The 21,343-nt window shown below is 48.9% G+C and overlaps 1 protein-coding gene across 1 annotated transcript in view; it reads left to right on the plus strand.

Moving 5' to 3' along the window:
- Window positions 1-18,588, plus strand: part of LOC106561777 (DNA-binding protein RFX7) — a 50,702-nt gene extending 32,114 nt beyond the window's left edge. The window contains exons 7-11 of the mRNA XM_082957461.1: window positions 876-1,086; window positions 2,734-3,047; window positions 6,446-6,627; window positions 8,600-10,517; window positions 12,173-18,588. Coding sequence (XP_082813587.1) covers window positions 876-1,086; window positions 2,734-3,047; window positions 6,446-6,627; window positions 8,600-10,517; window positions 12,173-16,093 — 6,546 coding nt within the window. The 3' untranslated portion in view covers window positions 16,094-18,588. The remainder of the gene's footprint in view (window positions 1-875; window positions 1,087-2,733; window positions 3,048-6,445; window positions 6,628-8,599; window positions 10,518-12,172) is intronic.
- Window positions 18,589-21,343: the final 2,755 nt, after the last annotated feature.

A 21,343-nucleotide genomic window follows, 5' to 3' on the forward strand; every position in this document is an offset into this window, starting at 1 on the left:
ATTTCAGAGCAAGTACATATAGATTTTAGGGTTGGGGTGAGTTCCATTTCATCAGGGTTGGGGTCAGTTCCATTTCATCAGGGTTGGGGTCAGTTCCATTTCATCAGGGTTGGGGTCAGTTCCATTTCATCAGGGTTGGGGTCAGTTCCATTTCATCAGGGTTGGGGTCAGTTCCATTTCATCAGGGTTGGGGTGAGTTCCATTTCATCAGGGTTGGGGTCAGTTCCATTTCATCAGGGTTGGGGTGAGTTCCATTTCATCAGGGTTGGGGTGAGTTCCATTTCATCAGGGTTGGGGTCAGTTCCATTTCATCAGGGTTGGGGTCAGTTCCATTTCATCAGGGTTGGGGTCAGTTCCATTTCATCAGGGTTGAGGTCAGTTCCATTTCATCAGGGTTGGGGTCAGTTCCATTTCATCAGGGTTGGGGTCAGTTCCATTTCATCAGGGTTGGGGTCAGTTCCATTTCATCAGGGTTGGGGTCAGTTCCATTTCATCAGGGTTGGGGTCAGTTCCATTTCATCAGGGTTGGGGTCAGTTCCATTTCATCAGGGTTGGGGTCAGTTCCATTTTAACTCAGGAAGTAAACTGATAATCCAATTCCAAATCTCATTGAGAAGCAAGTTTAGGAAAATTTGAATTTCAGTTTAGATCTAAATTTAAATGGAATTGACCTCATTCCTAGTAAATCCACCCAAACTCCAGACAGGATATCATATCTGAATGACCTCTTCCCTAAACTCCAGACAGGATATCATATCTGAATGACCTCTTCCCTAAACTCCAGACAGGATATCATATCTCAATGACCTCTTCCCCAAACTCCAGACAGGAGATCATATCTGAACTCTTCCCCTACTTTACCCTCTTCTCTCCAGTGTGAGCCGATGGAGCCGTCGTCGGGCCAGTCTCCCAGTGCAGAGGATGAGATGCGCTCAGCAGCCTGTGGCTTGGTGTGTGAGTGGGCTCAGAAGGTCCTCAGCAGACAATTTGATGCCGTGGAGGATCTGGCTCGCTTCCTGCTCAACAGTCATTACATAGGAACCAAGTCTATGGCTGCCCTCACCGTCATGACTGGGGCTCCCACAGGTAGGCCTGACTAATGGGGATGGTGGTATGGAAGCTACAGGTAGGCCTGACTAATGGGGATGGTGGTATGGAAGCTACAGGTAGGCCTGACTAATAGGGATGGTGGTATGGAAGCTACAGGTAGGCCTGACTAATGGGGATGGTGGTATGGAAGCTACAGGTAGGCCTGACTAATGGGGATGGTGGTATGGAAGCTACAGGTAGGCCTGACTAATGGGGATGGTGGTATGGAAGCTACAGGTAGGCCTGACTAATGGGGATGGTGGTATGGAAGCTACAGGTAGGCCTGACTAATGGGGATGGTGGTATGGAAGCTACAGGTAGGCCTGACTAATGGTGATGGTGGTATGGAAGCTACAGGTAGGCCTGACTAATGGGGATGGTGGTATGGAAGCTACAGGTAGGCCTGACTAATAGGGATGGTGGTATGGAAGCTACAGGTAGGCCTGACTAATGGGGATGGTGGTATGGAAGCTACAGGTAGGCCTGACTAATGGGGATGGTGGTATGGAAGCTACAGGTAGGCCTGACTAATGGGGATGGTGGTATGGAAGCTACAGGTAGGCCTGACTAATGGGGATGGTGGTATGGAAGCTACAGGTAGGCCTGACTAATGGGGATGGTGGTATGGAAGCTACAGGTAGGCCTGACTAATGGGGATGGTGGTATGGAAGCTACAGGTAGGCCTGACTAATAGGGATGGTGGTATGGAAGCTACAGGTAGGCCTGACTAATGGGGATGGTGGTATGGAAGCTACAGGTAGGCCTGACTAATAGGGATGGTGGTATGGAAGCTACAGGTAGGCATGGCTAATGGGGATGGTGGTATGGAAGCTACAGGTAGGCCTGACTAATGGGGATGGTGGTATGGAAGCTACAGGTAGGCCTGACTAATAGGGATGGTGGTATGGAAGCTACAGGTAGGCCTGACTAATGGGGATGGTGGTATGGAAGCTACAGGTAGGCCTGACTAATGGGGATGGTGGTATGGAAGCTACAGGTAGGCCTGACTAATAGGGATGGTGGTATGGAAGCTACAGGTAGGCCTGACTAATGGGGATGGTGGTATGGAAGCTACAGGTAGGCCTGACTAATGGGGATGGTGGTATGGAAGCTACAGGTAGGCCTGACTAATGGGGATGGTGGTATGGAAGCTACAGGTAGGCCTGACTAATGGGGATGGTGGTATGGAAGCTACAGGTAGGCCTGACTAATGGTGATGGTGGTATGGAAGCTACAGGTAGGCCTGACTAATGGGGATGGTGGTATGGAAGCTACAGGTAGGCATGGCTAATGGGGATGGTGGTATGGAAGCTACAGGTAGGCCTGACTAATGGGGATGGTGGTATGGAAGCTACAGGTAGGCCTGACTAATAGGGATGGTGGTAGAGACGGTATTGGCCGGTGTTGATGGCCACAATCAACAGGGGGCTCAACAGTCAATAGTCACTCATCGGTCACTACATTGGGACCGAGTCCATGGCAACGCTAAGCGGGCACCCACAGGTAACAGGGATCGGTTTAGGGCTGTTGATGGGAGTCTTGGGAGTCTTGCTCATGTATCAAGCTGTAGTTGGTTCAACGACTTTTAAAACCATTTCTCAGGCGTGTTGACAAATCTCTTTTCTCATCTGTATGTCTCACCAGGTCTGAAGACTCCCACGCCAACCTCTGCATTCGTGCCCACGTCCGAGGCCTCGTCCTTCCAGCCGCAGGTGAAGACGCTGGCCTCTCCCTCAGTGGACGCCAAGCAGCAGCTCCAGAGGAAGATCCATAAGAAACAGCAGGAGCAGAAGCTCCAATCCCCCCTGCCTGGAGAGGCCCAGGGACAGGGACAGAACCAGGCCAGGAGGACCGAGGCCAGCACCCCAGGGCCAGCTATCCCCTGTGGAAGTCCTGCTCTGCTTTCACCACAACCTACCATTGGTATTGTGGTGGCAGCCGTCCCCAGCCCCATCACGGTACGATGGGATAACATATGTATGCACAGATACACACACACACACAGATCAGACAAGATTGATAATGGTTTTAGATGACTTGCTCAGTATTAAAAGGAAAGATAAGGCAACAATTTATTGAATGTCAAGAATGGCTCTGCGATGGATAGCTCCTGAACAATTCTGCTATTTGGTGTGTTTTTTCATACTGACCGTAACCTTTTCTTTTGTACATAATGTTTAACGACATCGTTTCCTAAATCAGAACAACGATCACTAACACCGATTTGGATGAAGATTTCTACTTCAAGGAGTCGGCGGAGCAGGAAATACTGCTCACCCCGGGACAAGCCCTAATCCCAGAGACTAGACCGGGCCCTAATCCCAGAGACTAGACCGGGCCCTAATCCCAAAGACTAGACCGGGCCCTAATCCCAGAGACTAGACCGGGCCCTAATCCCAAAGACTAGACCAGGCACTAATCCCAGAGACTAGACCAGGCCCTAATCCCAGAGACTAGACCGGGCCCTAATCCCAGAGACTAGACCGGGCCCTAATCCCAAAGACTAGACCGGGCCCTAATCCCAGAGACTAGACCGGGCCCTAATCCCAGAGACTAGACCAGGCCCTAATCCCAGAGACTAGACCGGGCCCTAATCCCAGAGACTAGACCAGGCCCTAATCCCAGAGACTAGACCGGGCCCTAATCCCAGAGACTAGACCGGGCCCTAATCCCAGAGACTAGACCGGGCCCTAATCCCAGAGACTAGACCGGGCCCTAATCCCAGAGACTAGACCGGGCCCTAATCCCAGAGACTAGACCGGGCCCTAATCCCAGAGACTAGACCGGGCCCTAATCACAGAGACTAGACCGGGCCCTAATCCCAGAGACTAGACCGGGCCCTAATCCCAGAGACTCGGAAGAGAAAAGGCGGCGTCAGAGAGGCCAACGTGTGCGAGTACCCTGATGAAGCTACGTCAGTGAAGAAATAATCCGCCTCTACCCTCCTTTCTATTGGCGAACGTACAATCACTGGAGAATAAACTGGACAAGCTCCGTTTGAGACTATCCTATCAACGGAACCTGAAAAACTGTAATATGTTTCTCAGAGTCGTAGCTGAACAAGGACATGGATAATATACATCTAGCTGGTTTTTCTATGCATCGTCAAGACCTTACGGCAGCTTCGGGAGCTGCCCAGTGACGCGAGCCACTTGTCAATTAGGATATTCTAACAATATTTTTTTTTACTTTGTCAGAATGACATTGAATAGAGGAGATTGTAGCTTTCCAACGGTGTCAGAATTATTTCTCAACACTCAATTCTGAGCGCTTGAGAGACGATTGTACAACCGGAGTACACAGCATTGGTTTCATTAACTGCCCGCCCGTATCAAATTTGTGTCGGCCATTTGCCGTTCTACACGTGTGCCGTTGGAAAGTTATTTTAGGACATGGGACATGACAACATAGCTAAATAGTTAACCAGCCCAACTACACTATGTTTTGAATTGGTTCTGTAGTTAGTCTGTTGTATATATCATTGTTTTACAATGTGTGTCTCTCTCTCTCTGTCTCTCTTTCCTCTGGCAACGGCCCACTAGCACACGCAGGTGATGCACACAGCATGACTTTTACAGGATTTTCATTGCTGACCTAAAATGAGTTATAACTGGGTAAATTACTCACTAACTAACAATGAATGTCAACAAATGTGCTTTGACAAAAAAACGCATCTCTCGACTGCATGATTAAAAAACAGATCAATGGAGACCTACAATAATTATACTCGCTCTGCAGAGATTAGGAGGACAGCGTGCAACACACGTAGGACATTGATCCAATTCTGATCAAAATATTCTTATTGTTTGATATTATGATTTGTTTTGTCTAGATAAAAAAAAAATGTACATGTCCGTTCCGGACAACTTAATAAATGTTATACTTGCCCCGGGCAAGCAGACAAGCGTTAATGTCGAGCCCTGCAGGATGTGACGACATGTCATCTTGTAACTGTACATAGTGATCATAAACGTTGACACTGTCTATGACATGAGTTTTATGATATGGGAATTGTGAAGTGCACATTTGGACTCACGGGTGTTTGGCTCTGCTTGATTGACATCAAAGCGATATTTATTATAATCCTCAACGTCTCATCTTTCAAAAAACATTGAGTCCTCTTTAATTTACAGCATTTCCCTCATTTAGACAACAAAAAAGTTGCAAAAATTGCTCAATTAGCGGGAGAGATGGGGGCAACTTATTGTCCTGTGCGGTATGTATCTGCCATTTTCAACCCTTGTAAGGGTGTAAAGGGCTCCAGGCTAAACTGATCCTAGACCTGCATTCCTCCTCTGAGACCGGGGCAGTATATATCAAGCGTCTAAGAGTGCTGGTCTAGGATCTGTCCTCTTATTTATTATGATATAAAAGGCTAAACTGATCCTAGACCTGCACTCCTACTCTGAGACCCGGGGCAGTATGTATCAAGCGTCTAAGAGTGCTGGTCTAGGATCTGTCCTCTTATTTATTATGCTATAAAAGGCTAAACTGATCCTAGACCTGCACTCCTACTCTGAGACCCGGGGCAGTATGTATCAAGCGTCTAAGAGTGCTGGTCTAGGATCTGTCCTCTTATTTATTATGATATTAAAGGCTAAACTGATCCTAGATCTGCATTCCTCCTCTGAGACCGGGGCAGTATGTATCAAGCGTCTAAGAGTGCTGGTCTAGGATCTGTCCTCTTATTTATTATGATATAAAACTCTAAACTGATCCTAGACCTGCGCTCCTACTCTGAGAGGTTTTCTGAATAGTGGCCCAGATTTTTTACATTTTAGTCATTTAGCAGACGCTCTTATCCAGAGCGACTTACAGTAGTGAATGCATAGATTTCATAATTGTTTAAAAAAAAAAAAAATCATACTGGTGCCCCATGGGAATAGAACCCACAACCCTGGCGTTGCAAACACCATGCTCTACCAACTGAGCCACACGTGACTGTGGTTCTACATGACCTTGGGCCCAGATCTACATGACCTTCGGCCCAGATCTACCTTGTGCCCAGATCTACATCACCTTGTGCCCAGATCTACATGACCGTGGGCCCAGATCTACCTTGTGCCCAGATCTACATGACCTTCGGCCCAGATCTACATGACCTTGGGCCCAGATCTACATGACCTTGGGCCCAGATCTACATGACCTTTGGCCCATATTCTATGCCTGAGGAGTGTTACTTCCTTCTTCACCAGTAATAATATAGACCTTTTAACAGATGCTTTTTTCCAAAGCGACTTACAGTCACACTGAATACATTTTACGTATGTGTGGCCTCGGGAATCGAACCCCCTTACCTTTGGCATTACAAGCGGCCGTTGTCTAACATGTTCCCACTGTGTGTGTCTCCCGGCAGGTCCAGAGGAGCAGGCAGCTGATGACATCCCCTAGTCCGGTGGGGTCCGCCGAGGGGAAGGTAATGCCAACGGTCAACTTCCAGGTGGTCACCCACACCCAGTCTCTGACCCACAGACAGTCACCTAAAACGCCCCAGAACATCTCAGCCAGCCCCGTGGGAGACCGCCTGGCTAGGCACAGGTAATAATGAGAATCATCATCATCACCATTTATCATAATAATTATTTTATTTCTATAGAATACTTTAAATACACTATGGGCTGGTTTTCCGGACACAGATTAAGCGCACCGCTACACTCTTAGTAAAAAGAGTTCCAAAAGGGTTCCTCAGCTGTCCCCATATGAGAACCCTTTTTTTGTTCCTGGTAGAACCCTTTTGGTTTCCATGTAGAACCAACCCTGTTAGCAGTTGATGTTACTCTTCAATAACATAGACCCCCAAATAAAATTATACAAAGAGGACAAATCATGGATGTTCTGCTAAGAGGTATAGATGTTGATTCTCACCTGTCCTCAGTGATTCTCTCCTCAGTGATTCTCTCTTCAGTGATTCTCTCCTCAGTGATTCTCTTCAGTGATTCTCTTCAGTGATTCTCTCCTCAGTGATTCTCTCCAGTGATTCTCTCCTCAGTGATTCTCTCCTCAGTGATTCTCTTCAGTGATTCTCTTCAGTGATTATCTTCAGTGATTCTCTCCTCAGTGATTCTCTTCAGTGATTCTCTCCTCAGTGATTCTCTTCAGTAATTCTCTCCTCAGTGATTCTCTTCAGTAATTCTCTCCTCAGTGATTCTCTCCTCAGTGATTCTCTCCTCAGTGATTCTCTTCAGTGATTCTCTTCAGTGATTCTCTCCTCAGTGATTCTCTTCAGTGATTCTCTCCTCAGTGATTCTCGCCTCAGTGATTCTCTTCAGTGATTCTCTTCAGTGATTCTCTTCAGTGATTCTCTCCTCAGTGATTCTCTTCAGTGATTCTCTCTCAGTGATTTTCTCTCAGTGATTTTCTCTCAGTGATTTTCTCTCAGTGATTCTCTTCAGTGATTCTCTCTCAGTGATTCTATTCAGTGATTCTCTCCTCAGTGATTCTCGCCTCAGTGATTCTATTCAGTGATTCTCTCCTCAGTGATTCTCTCCTCAGTGATTCTCTTCAGTGATTCTCTTCAGTGATTCTCTCTCAGTGATTCTCTCCTCAGTGATTCTCTCCTCAGTGATTCTCGCCTCAGTGATTCTCTTCAGTGATTCTCTTCAGTGATTCTCTTCAGTGATTCTCTCTCAGTGATTCTCTCTCAGTGATTCTCTCCTCAGTGATTTTCTCTCAGTGATTCTCTCCTCAGTGATTCTCGCCTCAGTGATTCTTTCCTCAGTGATTCTCTCTCAGTGATTCTCTCCTCAGTGATTCTCTCTCAGTGATTCTCTTCAGTGATTCTCTTCAGTGATTCTCTTCAGTGATTCTCTTCAGTGATTCTCTCCAGTGAACAAAGTGACAGCATGTAGTTTTATAACCCAACCCTAGCCTGTGGTTGACCAATTAGAATTCCTTGCAATAAAACTGGGCCAATGGCCAAATAACAAGTATCCTATTTCTTTCTCAATGTATAAACAATTTGGACCAATGAGAACGTGCCAATGTAGCTATGAGTCCCAGACTGAAATTCCTCCCATGTCTCTGACCCATTGATCATTAATCCCCTATTACATAAAAAAAATATATATTTCCAATGATCGTTAGTACTCTATTGACCTCTCATCCTCTGCGTTGTATATTTATCTTCAAAATATTCTTACAACCCTCTGTGGAAAGGGTTCTACATGGAACCCAAAAGGGTTCTAACTGGAACCGAAAGGGTTCTAACTGGAACCAAAAGGGTTCTAACTGGAGGTTCTAACTGGAACCAAAAGGGTTCTACATGGAACCCAAAAGGGTTCTATCTGCAACCAAAAAGGGTTCTTCAAAGGGTTATTCTATGTGGACAGCCGAAGAACCCTTTAAGGTTCTAGATACAGTAGCATCCCTACCGTCATAGCCCTTGTAGCTAAAAAGCTAATTCAATGAACATTCTCCATTGAGCATGCTTTTAAGTCCAAGAAAGCAGCCCTATAAAGTTCAGTTGTCTTTGTTTGTGTCAGTAATCTATTTCCATCTCCTGACGCCACAGGTACCCCCAGATTCTCCCCAAGCCCTCTGCCACGGCGGCCATCACCTTGCGTTCGCCCCCCACCCTGCTCATCACCAACAGCCCCATGAAGACCCACCACGTGATCCAGCCCCAGCTCAGTTCCCACGTCAACGTGGTCAAGATGACCGCCATCTCTCTGGCCCCTAGCAACACTATCAGTACCAGCAGTAACAGTATGGTCCTCAGGCCAGCTTCAGCCTCGGCCGGGGTGGGAACCACCACCACTTTTACCACCATCGCTGCCCTAGAGGAGGTCCAGCAACAGGGACAGAGCCAGGGAGGTCCCCCAGCCCCAGCTACCCCACAGTGTCCTGCAGGACGACCTGGCGCCCCAGCCTCCAACCCTACTCCCACAGTGGCTCCTGAGGCCATCATCACTGACAATAACCCGGGCTCTAACTCAGATAAACGGAGCACCATACAGAAGTCCCCCGGTGGGTCCAAGGGTCCAGAGAGGGCCACTAAGTACCGAGCGTCCAGCGAACCCTCGCTCCTGGTCATATGCTCACCAGGACCTGAAAGAGTGACCGCCAGGACCAAAAGCTACCCTTCTTCTAGTTCCCCTCCCACCTCTGCCACCAATGCAGCGACTATTAGGGTAGAGGCCAAGCAGGACAGCAATAACAACAGCAGCACCGCATCCACCTGTCACCAAGAAAGTCCTTTTTATCTGACTGTTGTGCCCTCGGCCAATCAGAACGCTCCTAACGTCAGCGGAAAGTCCTCCTCGTCCAATGGCTTATCGGCTGTTACCCTATTGTCTTCTATAGACTCCTCCTCCTGTGCGTCAGGTTCTAAGAGTCCCCGGAAGCGAACCGGCCCTGGTCTGGATTCCTCCCACGTGATCCCTGTGAAACGTGTCTTCATCTCCCAGCAACCTTTAGGTGTGACCTTTGACCCCAAACCAGGGATTACCGCCGCCGTCAAGAGGGTCCCAGCCAGACAAGGCACCCCCGCCCGACCAGAGAGCGCCCCATGTCGAGTGACGGTGAAACAACGCCTAGTGCCCACGCAGATCCTGGCGCTGTCAGACTTGCCCGTCACGAACACGGAGATCTCCTCCTCCTCCTCTCAGACTGTCGACGTGAAGCCCCAGTCCTCCTCGTTGCTGCTAGTGAAACGTGAAGACCAGTCCTCTCTAACTCTAAGTCTCAGCACTGTCAGCAGTCACACCAGCAGCACTGAAGCCCCTGGTACGACCACCACCACAGTGACTGAGCAGCAGCAACAGGCCTTACTACAGCAGATCACAGCAGGACCAGTAGGAGCACAGCAACACTCTGAGGCCTCTGTCTCTGCGATGCCAGTAGGAGCACAGCAACACTCTGAGGCCTCTGTTTCTGTGATGCCAGTAGGAGCACAGCAACACTCTGTCTCTGCGATGCCAGTAGGAGCACAGCAACACTCTGTCTCTGCGATGCCAGTAGGAGCACAGCAACACTCTGTCTCTGCGATGCCAGTAGGAGCACAGCAACACTCTGTCTCTGCGATGCCAGTAGGAGCACAGCAACACTCTGTCTCTGTGATGCCAGTAGGAGCACAGCAACACTCTGAGGCCTCTGTCTCTGCGATGCCAGTAGGAGCACAGCAACACTCTGTCTCTGTGATGCCAGTAGGAGCACAGCAACACTCTGAGGCCTCTGTCTCTGCGATGCCAGTAGGAGCACAGCAACACTCTGTCTCTGTGATGCCAGTAGGAGCACAGCAACACTCTGTCTCTGCGATGCCAGTAGGAGCACAGCAACACTCTGAGGCCTCTGTCTCTGCGATGCCAGTAGGAGCACAGCAACACTCTGAGGCCTCTGTCTCTGCGATGGGGAACATGAATTGCACAGTGTTGGAAGAGTCAGCCGCAGGACATCTGGTGGAGCAGCAGAAACAGACCTTCATTCAGACTGTGAGTGTTTATTATGACCCACTATGTGTCAGTCTTTAGTACAGTATATCAGGCTAACTATTTTTCATTTGTGGAGTTTACAAAAGTTTTTTAACCTCCCACAGCCAGTGGAATCGTGTGGCGCGAAATACAAATACCTCAGAAATGCTATAACTTAAATTTCTCAAACATATTACTATTTTACACCATTTTAAAGACAAGACTCTCGTTAATCTAACCACATTGTCCGATTTCAAAAAGGCTTTACAGCGAAAGCAAAACATTAGATTATGTCAGGAGAGTACCCTGCCAAAAATAATCACACAGCCATTTTCAAAGCAAGTATATATGTCACAAAAACCAAAACCACAGCTAAATGCAGCACTAACCTTTGATGATCTTCATCAGATGACACTCCTAGGACATTATGTTATACAATACATGCATGTTTTGTTCAATCAAGTTCATATTTATATCAAAAAACAGCTTTTTACATTAGCATGTGATGTTCAGAACTAGCATACCCACCGAAAACTTACGGTGAATTTACTAAATTACTCATGATTAACGTTCACAAAATACATAACAATTATTTTATAGATACAGAACTCCTTTATGCAATCGCGGTGTCAGATTTTAAAATAGCTTTTCGGCGAAAGCACATTTTGCAATATTCTGAGTACATAGCTCGGCCATCATGGCTAGCTATTTTGACACCCACCAAGTTTGGGGCTCACTAAACTCAGAATTACTATTAGAAAAATTGGCTTACCTTTGCTGTTCTTCGTCAGAATGCACTCCCAGGACTTCTACTTCAACAAAAATTTTGTTTTGGTTCCAAATAATCCATAGTTATGTTCAAATAGCTCCGTTTTGTTTGTGCGTTCAGGTCACTATCCGAAGGGTGACGCGCGAGCGCATTTCGTGACAAAAAAAATCTAAATATTCCATTACTGTACTTAGAAGCATGTCAAACGCTGTTTAAAATCCATTTTTATGCTATTTTTTTTTTCGTAAAATAGCGATAATATTCCAACCGGGCAACGTTGTATTCATTCAAAGGCTGAAAGAAAAAAATTGAGAAGTCTCGTGAACGCGCATCTCAGTCTCACTGTCCCCAGGCTGACCACTTACAAATTCTGCTGCTGTTCTTTGCCCAGAGACAGCAGACACCCCATTCCACTTTCTGGCTGCTTTAGAGAGCCAATGGAAGCCTTAGAAAGTGTCACATTACAGCACAGATGCTGTATTTTCAATAGAGATGCAACAGAAGGACAAGAAATTGTCAGACAGGGCACTTCCTGTATGGAATCTTCTCAGGTTTTGGCCTGCCATATGAGTTCTGTTATACTCACAGACACCATTCAAACAGTTTTAGAAACTTTAGAGTGTTTTATATCCAAATCTACTAATTATATGCATATTCACGTTTCTGGGCAAGAGTAGTAACCAGTTTAAATCGGGTACGTTTTTTATCCGGCCGTGCAAATACTGCCCCCTATCCCAGACAGGTTAAAGCGTCATTCCACAATATTATAACAATTGACCGGACACATTACTTATTAAAATGACATTTGATGTTTTTGAAATCATCCTTGTAGGGTGATAACCAATAAAACATTGTCCCTCCTCCTCTGATTGTCAATAAAGTTCTGTTCTATTTCATTCTATTCTAGATAGCAGCAGACCACACCGAGCATCAGGCCCTGGATTCCACCGACCAACACCAACTCTCCAACGTCATGTCCCAGACCTCAGACTCCTCTGATCAGTTATCTGGTCTTCATCAGGAGATGCTGGACTTTGCCTCCTCATCCTCCCAGCACGGCTCCACCATGGACTACTTCTCCTTTAACGATGATGATATGACCCAGGACAGCATAGTAGAGGAACTGGTTCAGATGGAAGAACAGATGAAGCTGAAGGGCCTCCAGCCGCTGTTCAGTAGCTGTGTGGATAATATCTCTCTCCAGGGCCAGCCTGGGGGCCCCCAGGGGCCCATCCTCAACACTCACCACCAGGGGGATAGCTCTTCTTTCTACCAGTCTGCCCATAGCAGTATTACCCCCATCCAGACCCCCACCCCAACCCCCACCCTGACTCCAACCCCTACCCCCACGGAGATGACTCTCGGCGGGCACAGGCTGACCAGAGAGAGCCCCTACTGCCATCACAGCATGGCCCCTATCACGCCCGTGGAGGTTCCTCTAGGAGGCCGACACACCCCTATAAGCTCTCTGTCTAACTGTTCTAGCGGCATCCCGCCCAGCCCGGTGGAGTGCAGGAACCCGTTTGCCTTCACACCTATCAACTCCAGCATGGCAGGGGGTTACCATGATGCCTCCGTGGTGTCTGTCTCCTCCAGTCCCATCAAGCCCATGCAGAGACCCATGGCCACTCACCCAGATAAGGCTAAACTGGAGTGGATCAACAACCGTTACAACAGTAGTGGTACTGAAGCTATTGGAGGAGTCGGAGCAGGGCCAGGGTCTGGGTTATCCATCTGTAACCACAGCCTTGGTGGACTCCTGCCTAGTTACCAGGATCTAGTGGACGATCACTTCCGTAAGCCTCACGCCTTCGCTGTCCCGGGTCAAAGTGGCCAGTCTTTCCGGGTCCAGTCCAGACATCAGGACGGCAGCCATTTTGGACATCTCGCCCCCATCTCTCCGGTGCAACAGCAGTTGACCAGCGTATCGACCACACCCACCAACACGGCAACCAAACAGGACGAGAGCTTCGCTGTGCCCGCCCCTCTTGACGGCAAGGGTGGAGCCCTGTCATCAGGGGGCGGGACGTTCCGTTGCCGTAGCGTCAGCCCCGCCGTGCGTCAGATGAACTTCAGCGGTACCGACACAAGCACCGGCACTACCACTCGATTGGTTGTCTCGCAGTTTAGTTCCCCCATGACCTCACAGGAAATACTCAGCATCCTGTCCAACAGCCAATCGGTGGGCGGCAACCTCCACAGCGTGGCCCAGCGCAGCCAATCGGTGCCCTTAAACATCATGATGCAGAGCGTTGTGGAGATGCAAGGCATCCAGGGACAGAACCAGAGTAATGCCACTAAGATCACCAATGTCCTCTTGAGTAAGATGGACTCTGACGTGAACGACACTGTGAGGGGCCTGGGCATCAACAACCTCCCTTCCAACTATACCGCCCGCATGAACCTCACCCAGATGCTGGAGACCCAGTCTCAGAGTCAGACTGCCCCTGGGGGCTTCACCGCTGGAGGAGATGGAGGAGGAAGAGGAGGGAACGCCCATCAGTCTCAGCTGCAGGCTGTCAGCTCCAGCCCTGCCTCTTTCGAGCTCCAGCAGCACGGGGGCTACCTCACCAGTACCGGAGGAGGCGGGGGGGAGATGAGCTTCAACCAATCACAATCAGGCCCTGGTGGTGAGGATGTGGACCTGGAGCTACAGCAGATCCAGGAGCTTCAGGAGGCCTCAGGACAGCTCCATCCCCAGCTACTACAAACCCAGGCTAGGCTGCTCCAGAGTCCCCATCCCCAGCTCCACATTCCCCAGGCCCAGCTCCAGAGGGCCCAGCTCCAGAGTGCCCAGCTCCAGAGTCCCCAGCTCCAGAGTCCCCACCCCCAGCTCCAGAGTCCCCAGCTCCAGAGTGCCCAGCTCCAGAGTGCCCAGCTCCAGAGTCCCCAGCTCCAGAGTCCCCAGCTCCAGAGTGCCCAGCTCCAGAGTCCCCAGCTCCAGAGTCCCCACCCCCAGCTCCAGAGTCCCCAGCTCCAGAGTGCCCAGCTCCAGATTCCCCAGCTCCAGAGTCCCCAGCTCCAGAGACCCCAGCTCCAGAGACCCCAGCTCCAGAGTCCCCAGCTCCACATTCCCCAGGCCCAGCTCCAGAGGGCCCAGCTCCAGAGATCCCAGCTCCAGAGTCCCCACCCCCAGCTCCAGAGTCCCCATCCCCAGCTCCAGAGTCCCCAGCTCCAGAGTCCCCACACCCAGCTCCAGAGTCCCCATACCCAGCTCCAGAGTCCCCACACCCAGCTCCAGAGTCCCCACACCCAGCTCCAGAGTCCCCACACCCAGCTCCAGAGTCCCCAACCCCAGCTCCAGAGTCCCCACACCCAGCTCCAGAGACCCCAGCTCCAGATTCCCCAGGCCCAGCTCCAGAGTCCCCACCCCCAGCTCCAGGGTCCCAACACCCAGTTCCAGAGTCCCCACCCCCAGCTCCAGAATCCCCAGCTCCAGATTCCCCAGGCCCAGCTCCAGAGGCCCCAGCTCCAGAGTCCCCATGCCCAGCTCCAGAGTCCCCAGCTCCAGAGTCCCCATGCCCAGCTCCAGAGTCCCCACCCCCAGCTCCAGAGTCCCCAGGCCCAGAGTCCCCAGGCCCAGCTCCAGAGTCCCCACCCCCAGCTCCAGAGTCCCCAGGCCCAGCTCCAGAGTCCCCACCCCCAGCTCCAGAGTCCCCAGGCCCAGCTCCAGAGTCCCCATGCCCAGCTCCAGAGTCCCCAGCTCCAGATTCCCCAGGCCCAGCTCCAGAGTCCCCAGCTCCAGAGTCCCCATGCCCAGCTCCAGAGTCCCCACCCCCAGCTCCAGAGTCCCCACCCCCAGCTCCAGAGTCCCCAGGCCCAGCTCCAGAGTCCCCAGCTCCAGAGTCCCCACCCCCAGCTCCAGAGTCCCCAGGCCCAGCTCCAGATTCCCCAGGCCCAGCTCCAGATTCCCCAGGCCCAGCTCCAGAGTCCCCATGCCCAGCTCCAGATTCCCCAGGCCCAGCTCCAGAGTCCCCATGCCCAGCTCCAGAGTCCCCAGGCCCAGCTCCAGAGTCCCCAGGCCCAGCTCCAGAGTCCCCATGCCCAGCTCCAGAGTCCCCAGGCCCAGCTCCAGAGTCCCCAGCTCCAGAGTCCCCACCCCCAGCTCCAGAGTCCCCAGGCCCAGCTCCAGAGTCCCCACCCCCAGCTCCAGAGTCCCCACCCCCAGCTCCAGAGTCCCCAGGCCCAGCTCCAGAGTCCCCACCCCCAGCTCCAGATTCCCCAGGCCCAGCTCCAGATTCCCCAGGCCCAGCTCCAGATTCCCCAGGCCCAGCTCCAGATTCCCCAGGCCCAGCTCCAGAGTCCCCAGGCCCAGCTCCAGATTCCCCAGGCCCAGCTCCAGAGTCCCCAGGCCCAGCTCCAGAGTCCCCAGGCCCAGGCCGGGTTCCAACTCCTCCAGCCCATCACCACCCAGCAGCAGCAACAACAGGATGAAGAAGACGATGCGCAACAACAGCTAGACTTCAACAACACTGTTAAAGACCTGTTAGGTGACGACGGTCTCAACGTCCACGCTGAAGGCCTCAACCCTAGCTCTCAGCTGGTTGGTCAGGTGGCCTCGGAACTCGACGCCGCTGTGGCGTCCGACTTCACCAACGACATCGGGCTGACCTCCGACCTCTCCAGTAGCATCGCAGACCTGAACACGTTGGACGCCAACCTGCTGTTCGATCCGTCCAATCAGCAGCAAGAACAGTACGAAGACGCCACACTGGAAGAGCTGAAGAACGATCCTCTGTTTCAGCAGATATGTAGTGATACTGTGAACTCCTCGTTCGACTGGCTGGAGAGCAAAGACCAGCCTACTACCGTAGAGATGTTGGGCTAATGTTGCTATTGTGTGTGAACGAATGGAAGCTTATTCCCTAATATAGTTCACTATGGGTCTTTGTCTATTGGCCCTAGTCAGAAGCGGTGTACAATATAGGGACTAGGGTGTCAATTCAGATACAGACTGGCTTAAAAAAAAAAAAATGTATTTTTATGTTTTTTGTTTTTGTATTGTTTTGTCAGGAGAGAAAAAAACTTCTGGACCACTCGGCCGTTTGTCCAGTGAAAAGTGCCGGCCTGGAAATCTCTCCTAATTTTTCTTGTTTTTATATCACTTTTATTGTTAAGATATCTGAATCACAATACATTACCACTTCATTTCACCTTCCTATGAAATCATCAATGAGTACATTTCAAGTGAGTGAAGACGCGGACTGTGAGACGCGGACTGTGAGACGCGGACTGTGAGACGAGGTCAGTGAGACGAGGTCAGTGAGACGCGGACTGTGAGACGCGGTCTCTGAGACGTGGACTGTGAGACGTGGACTGTGAGACGTGGACTGTGAGACGTGGTCTCTGAGACGTGGACTCTGAGACGCGGACTGTGAGACGCGGACTGTGAGACGAGGTCAGTGAGACGTGGTCTGTGAGACGTGGACTGTGAGACGTGGACTGTGAGACGTGGACTGTGAGACGAGGTCAGTGAGACGAGGTCAGTGAGACGTGGTCTCTGAGACGTGGACTGTGAGACGTGGACTGTGAGACGTGGACTCTGAGACGTGGACTGTGAGACGTGGTCTCTGAGACGTGGACAGTGAGACGTGGACTGTGAGACGTCTCTGAGACGTGGACGTGAGACGCGGACTGTGAGACGCGGACTGTGAGACGCGGACTGTGAGACGCGGTCTGTGAGACGCGGACTGTGAGACGTGGTCTCTGAGACGTGGACTGTGAGACGTGGACTGTGAGACGCGGACTGTGAGACGTGAGACGTGGACTGTGAGACGTGGTCTCTGAGACGTGGACTGTGAGACGTGGACTGTGAGACGTGGACTCTGAGACGTGGACTGTGAGACGTGGACTGTGAGACGTGGTCTCTGAGACGTGGACTGTGAGACGCGGACTGTGAGACGCGGACTGTGAGACGTGGACTGTGAGACGTGGTCTCTGAGACGTGGACTCTGAGACGCGGACTGTGAGACGCGGACTGTGAGACGAGGTCAGTGAGACGTGGACTCTGAGACGTGGACTCTGAGACGCGGACTGTGAGACGCGGACTGTGAGACGAGGTCAGTGAGACGTGGACTCTGAGACGTGGACTGTGAGACGTGGACTGTGAGACGTGGACTCTGAGACGCGGACTGTGAGACGTGGACTCTGAGACGCGGACTGTGAGACGTGGACTCTGAGACGTGGACTGTGAGACGTGGACTCTGAGACGTGGACTGTGAGACGTGGACTGTGTCTGAATGCCACCCTAGTGCTCTGATTAAGAGTTCTGCACTATATGCAGTAGGGGTCCATTTCAGTGGCAGACTTGTTATAATGGGGTAGATTTCCCAAGGTACAGTATAATGAACACCATACAGTTAAAACATATCTTCCTATGTTGTGTGTACTCATTCAATAATGCAATAGTTTTATTCAGAAATCATCTAACAAATAGGACATCTGGCACAAAATCACACAATCGCACAATCACAAAATCACACAATCACACAATCACACAATTACACAATCACACAATTACACAATCACACAATCGCACAATCACACAATCACACAATCACACAATTACACAATCACACAATCACACAATTACACAATCACACAATCACACAATTACACAATCACACAATTACACAATCACAAAATCACACAATTACACAATCACAAAATCACACAATCACAAAATCACAAAATCACACAATCACAAAATCACACAATCACAAAATCGCACAATCACACAATCACACATGTTTGCTGTAGGATGTAGTATCCTGTTTTAGTGTGTTTCAAAAGTGAATCCAAACAGAAAAATACAACATTAGAAGGCAACTTAATAACATGCACATGACATTTTAGCAGTAAATTTGCCTACCATGTCCGAATACTAAACGGGTAGCATCCAGAAGCTACCAGGTGCTGAATTTAAGACATCTCTATCATGCATCATATTGATACCAAATCAATGGCATACTGGTTCATATCTGAACAGTTTAAATGTCAAAATCTATTTATACTACTTGTACTGTTCAATTAGGAAGAGATGAGAGGAATTTTGAAGATGAGGAAGATGAGCTGGATTCGCTAGTACTGGTAGTCTTATCTGGTGAAGAACCAATATGACACTCCTAGGAAGGGAAGCAACAACAAACATGGCTGCCTTATTACGCCATCTCTACAGACAGACTGTATATAATACTATTCAGTAGTACATAGAATCTAGAACCGATTCTATAATTCTAGAACCGATTCTATTATTCCAGAACCATCCAGAGCTTCACCATTCATATCAAGGCAGCTGATTAAACTCTGATAATGTTTTCAATACTTTTTCTTATGATTCTCTTTTTATTTGCAGTGTCACTTGAGGCATCGATACTGTATAAAAACAAAGCACATGCTGTGTGCCCTTATCATCAGCTGTAGATGGAGAATAATGTTGACACAGGCATACGTTTCAGTGGCCAGAGGGTAACTCCCAGGGTTGAACAAAATATTTTACAACTGTGTCCTAAATGGAACCCTATTCCCTATGTAGTGCGCTACTTTTGACCAGAGCCCTATAGAACCCTATTCCCGATATATAGTGCACTACTTTAGACCAGAGCCCTATAGAACCCTATTCCCTATATATAGTGCACTACTTTAGACCAGAGCCCTATAGAACCCTATTCCCTCTATAGTGCACTACTTTAGACCAGGGCCCTATAGAACCCTATTCCCTATATATAGTGCACTACTTTAGACCAGAGCCCTATAGAACCCTATTCCCTATATATAGTGCACTACTTTAGACCAGAGCCCTATAGAACCCTATTCCCTATATATAGTGCACTACTTTAGACCAGAGCCCTATAGAACCCTATTCCCTATATATAGTGTACTACTTTTGACCAGAGCCCTATAGAACCCTATTCCCTATATATAGTGCACTACTTTAGACCAGGGCCCTATAGAACCCTATTCCCATATAGTGCACTACTTTAGACCAGGGCCCTATAGAACCCTATTCCCTCTATAGTGCACTACTTTAGACCAGGGCCCTATAGAACCCTATTCCCTATATATAGTGCACTACTTTAGACCAGAGCCCTATAGAACCCTATTCCCTATATAGTGCACTACTTTAGACCAGGGCCCTATAGAACCCTATTCCCTCTATAGTGCACTACTTTAGACCAGAGCCCTATAGAACCCTATTCCCTCTATAGTGCACTACTTTAGACCAGAGCCCTATAGAACCCTATTCCCTCTATAGTGCACTACTTTAGACCAGGGCCCATAGAGCTCTGTATAGGGAACAGGGTACCATCTGAGATGCATCCTATATAAATGGTATGGTGATGGTTAAATATGAAGGCAACACAGAGGCTGCATAGATACCGTAGCTGTAAGATTTGGTTTTCTGATTTTGATGATGTAGTTACGAGGTTTGGTTATTGTCTTTCTGGAGATCCAGCCTTATTTCCATACCAAAGAAGAGCTGTTGTTTAAATGAACATAATTTTTACGTTAGAAGAAGTTATATGAGGTTGTATAAGACGTTGTTATACATGGGATTTAAAACCATCCATGTTATCAGTGAAGAGAAAACAAACATAACTGGGGTCTACGTCCCAATTGGCACTCCATTCCCTTTATAGTGGGGGGTTCCATAGGGCTCTGGTCTAAAGTAGTGCACTATATAGGGAATAGGGTTCTATAGGGCTCTGGTCTAAAGTAGTGCACTATATAGGGAATAGGGTTCTATAGGGCTCTGGTCTAAAGTAGTACACTATATAGGGAATAGGGTTCTATAGGGCTCTGGTCTAAAGTAGTACACTATATAGGGAATAGGGTTCTATAGGGCTCTGGTCTAAAGTAGTACACTATATAGGGAATAGGGTTCTATAGGGCCCTGGTCTAAAGTAGTACACTATATAGGGAATAGGGTTCTATAGGGCTCTGGTCTAAAGTAGTGCACTATATAGGGAATAGGGTTCTATAGGGCTCTGGTCTAAAGTAGTGCACTATATAGGGAATAGGGTTCTATAGGGCTCTGGTCTAAAGTAGTGCACTATATAGGGAATAGGGTTCTATAGGGCTCTGGTCTAAAGTAGTGCACTATATAGGGAATAGGGTTCTATAGGGCTCTGGTCTAAAGTAGTGCACTATATAGGGAATAGGGTTCTATAGCGCTCTGGTCTAAAGTAGTGCACTATATATAGGGAATAGGGTTCTATAGGGCTCTGGTCTAAAGTAGTGCACTATATAGCCCAGTGTGACCCAACTCCGGTCCTCCAGCACTCCCAACATCAACACACTGTTATTGTAGCCCAGGACAAAAATCACCTAATTCTACTTGTCAAGTGGCTTGATGATTAGTTGACAAGTAGAATCAGGTGTGCTTGTCCGGGGGCCACAATAAAAAGATGTAATGGCGGGGATACTGGAGGACCGCAGTTGAGAACCACTGATTATAGAATGCCATTTGGGACGCACACGTGTAAAAGACGAAAAGCTGCAAAAAAAATCTATGTAAAGTATGTAAATGGCTGAGGTCCTTGTTGTTGCTTAGGCAACGCTTGGCCAGAGAGCATGTTGTTGAAACATTCACTGCTAGCCAGCCAGTTACAGTGCCTTCGGAATGTATTCAGACCTCTTTACTTTTTCCACATTTTGTTACATTACAGCCTTATTCTAAAATTGATTTTTTTTTTAAAACACATCCACAGCAATCTACACACAATACTCCATAATGACATCACAATACTCCATAATGACATCACAATACCCCATAATGACATTACAATGTCATCACAATACTCCATAATGACATCACAATACCCCATAATGACATCACAATGCCCCATAATGACATCACAATACCACATAATGGCAACGCGAAAACAGGTTTAAAAATGTTTTTGCAAGTATTTACCTAAGTATTCAGACCCTCGAAGTTGCTCAACAACCGGGAGACTATTCAGGATTGAGGGAAAGATGAACGGAGAAAAGTATAGAGAGATCATTGGTGAAACCTTCTCCAGAGCGCTCAAGACCTCAGACTGGGGAAAAGGTTCACCTTCCAACACAACGCAGG

The sequence above is a fragment of the Salmo salar genome, chromosome 10, assembly GCF_965601325.2.
Source record: "Salmo salar chromosome 10, fSalSal1, whole genome shotgun sequence".
NCBI classification, from domain to species: Eukaryota; Metazoa; Chordata; class Actinopteri; order Salmoniformes; family Salmonidae; genus Salmo; species Salmo salar.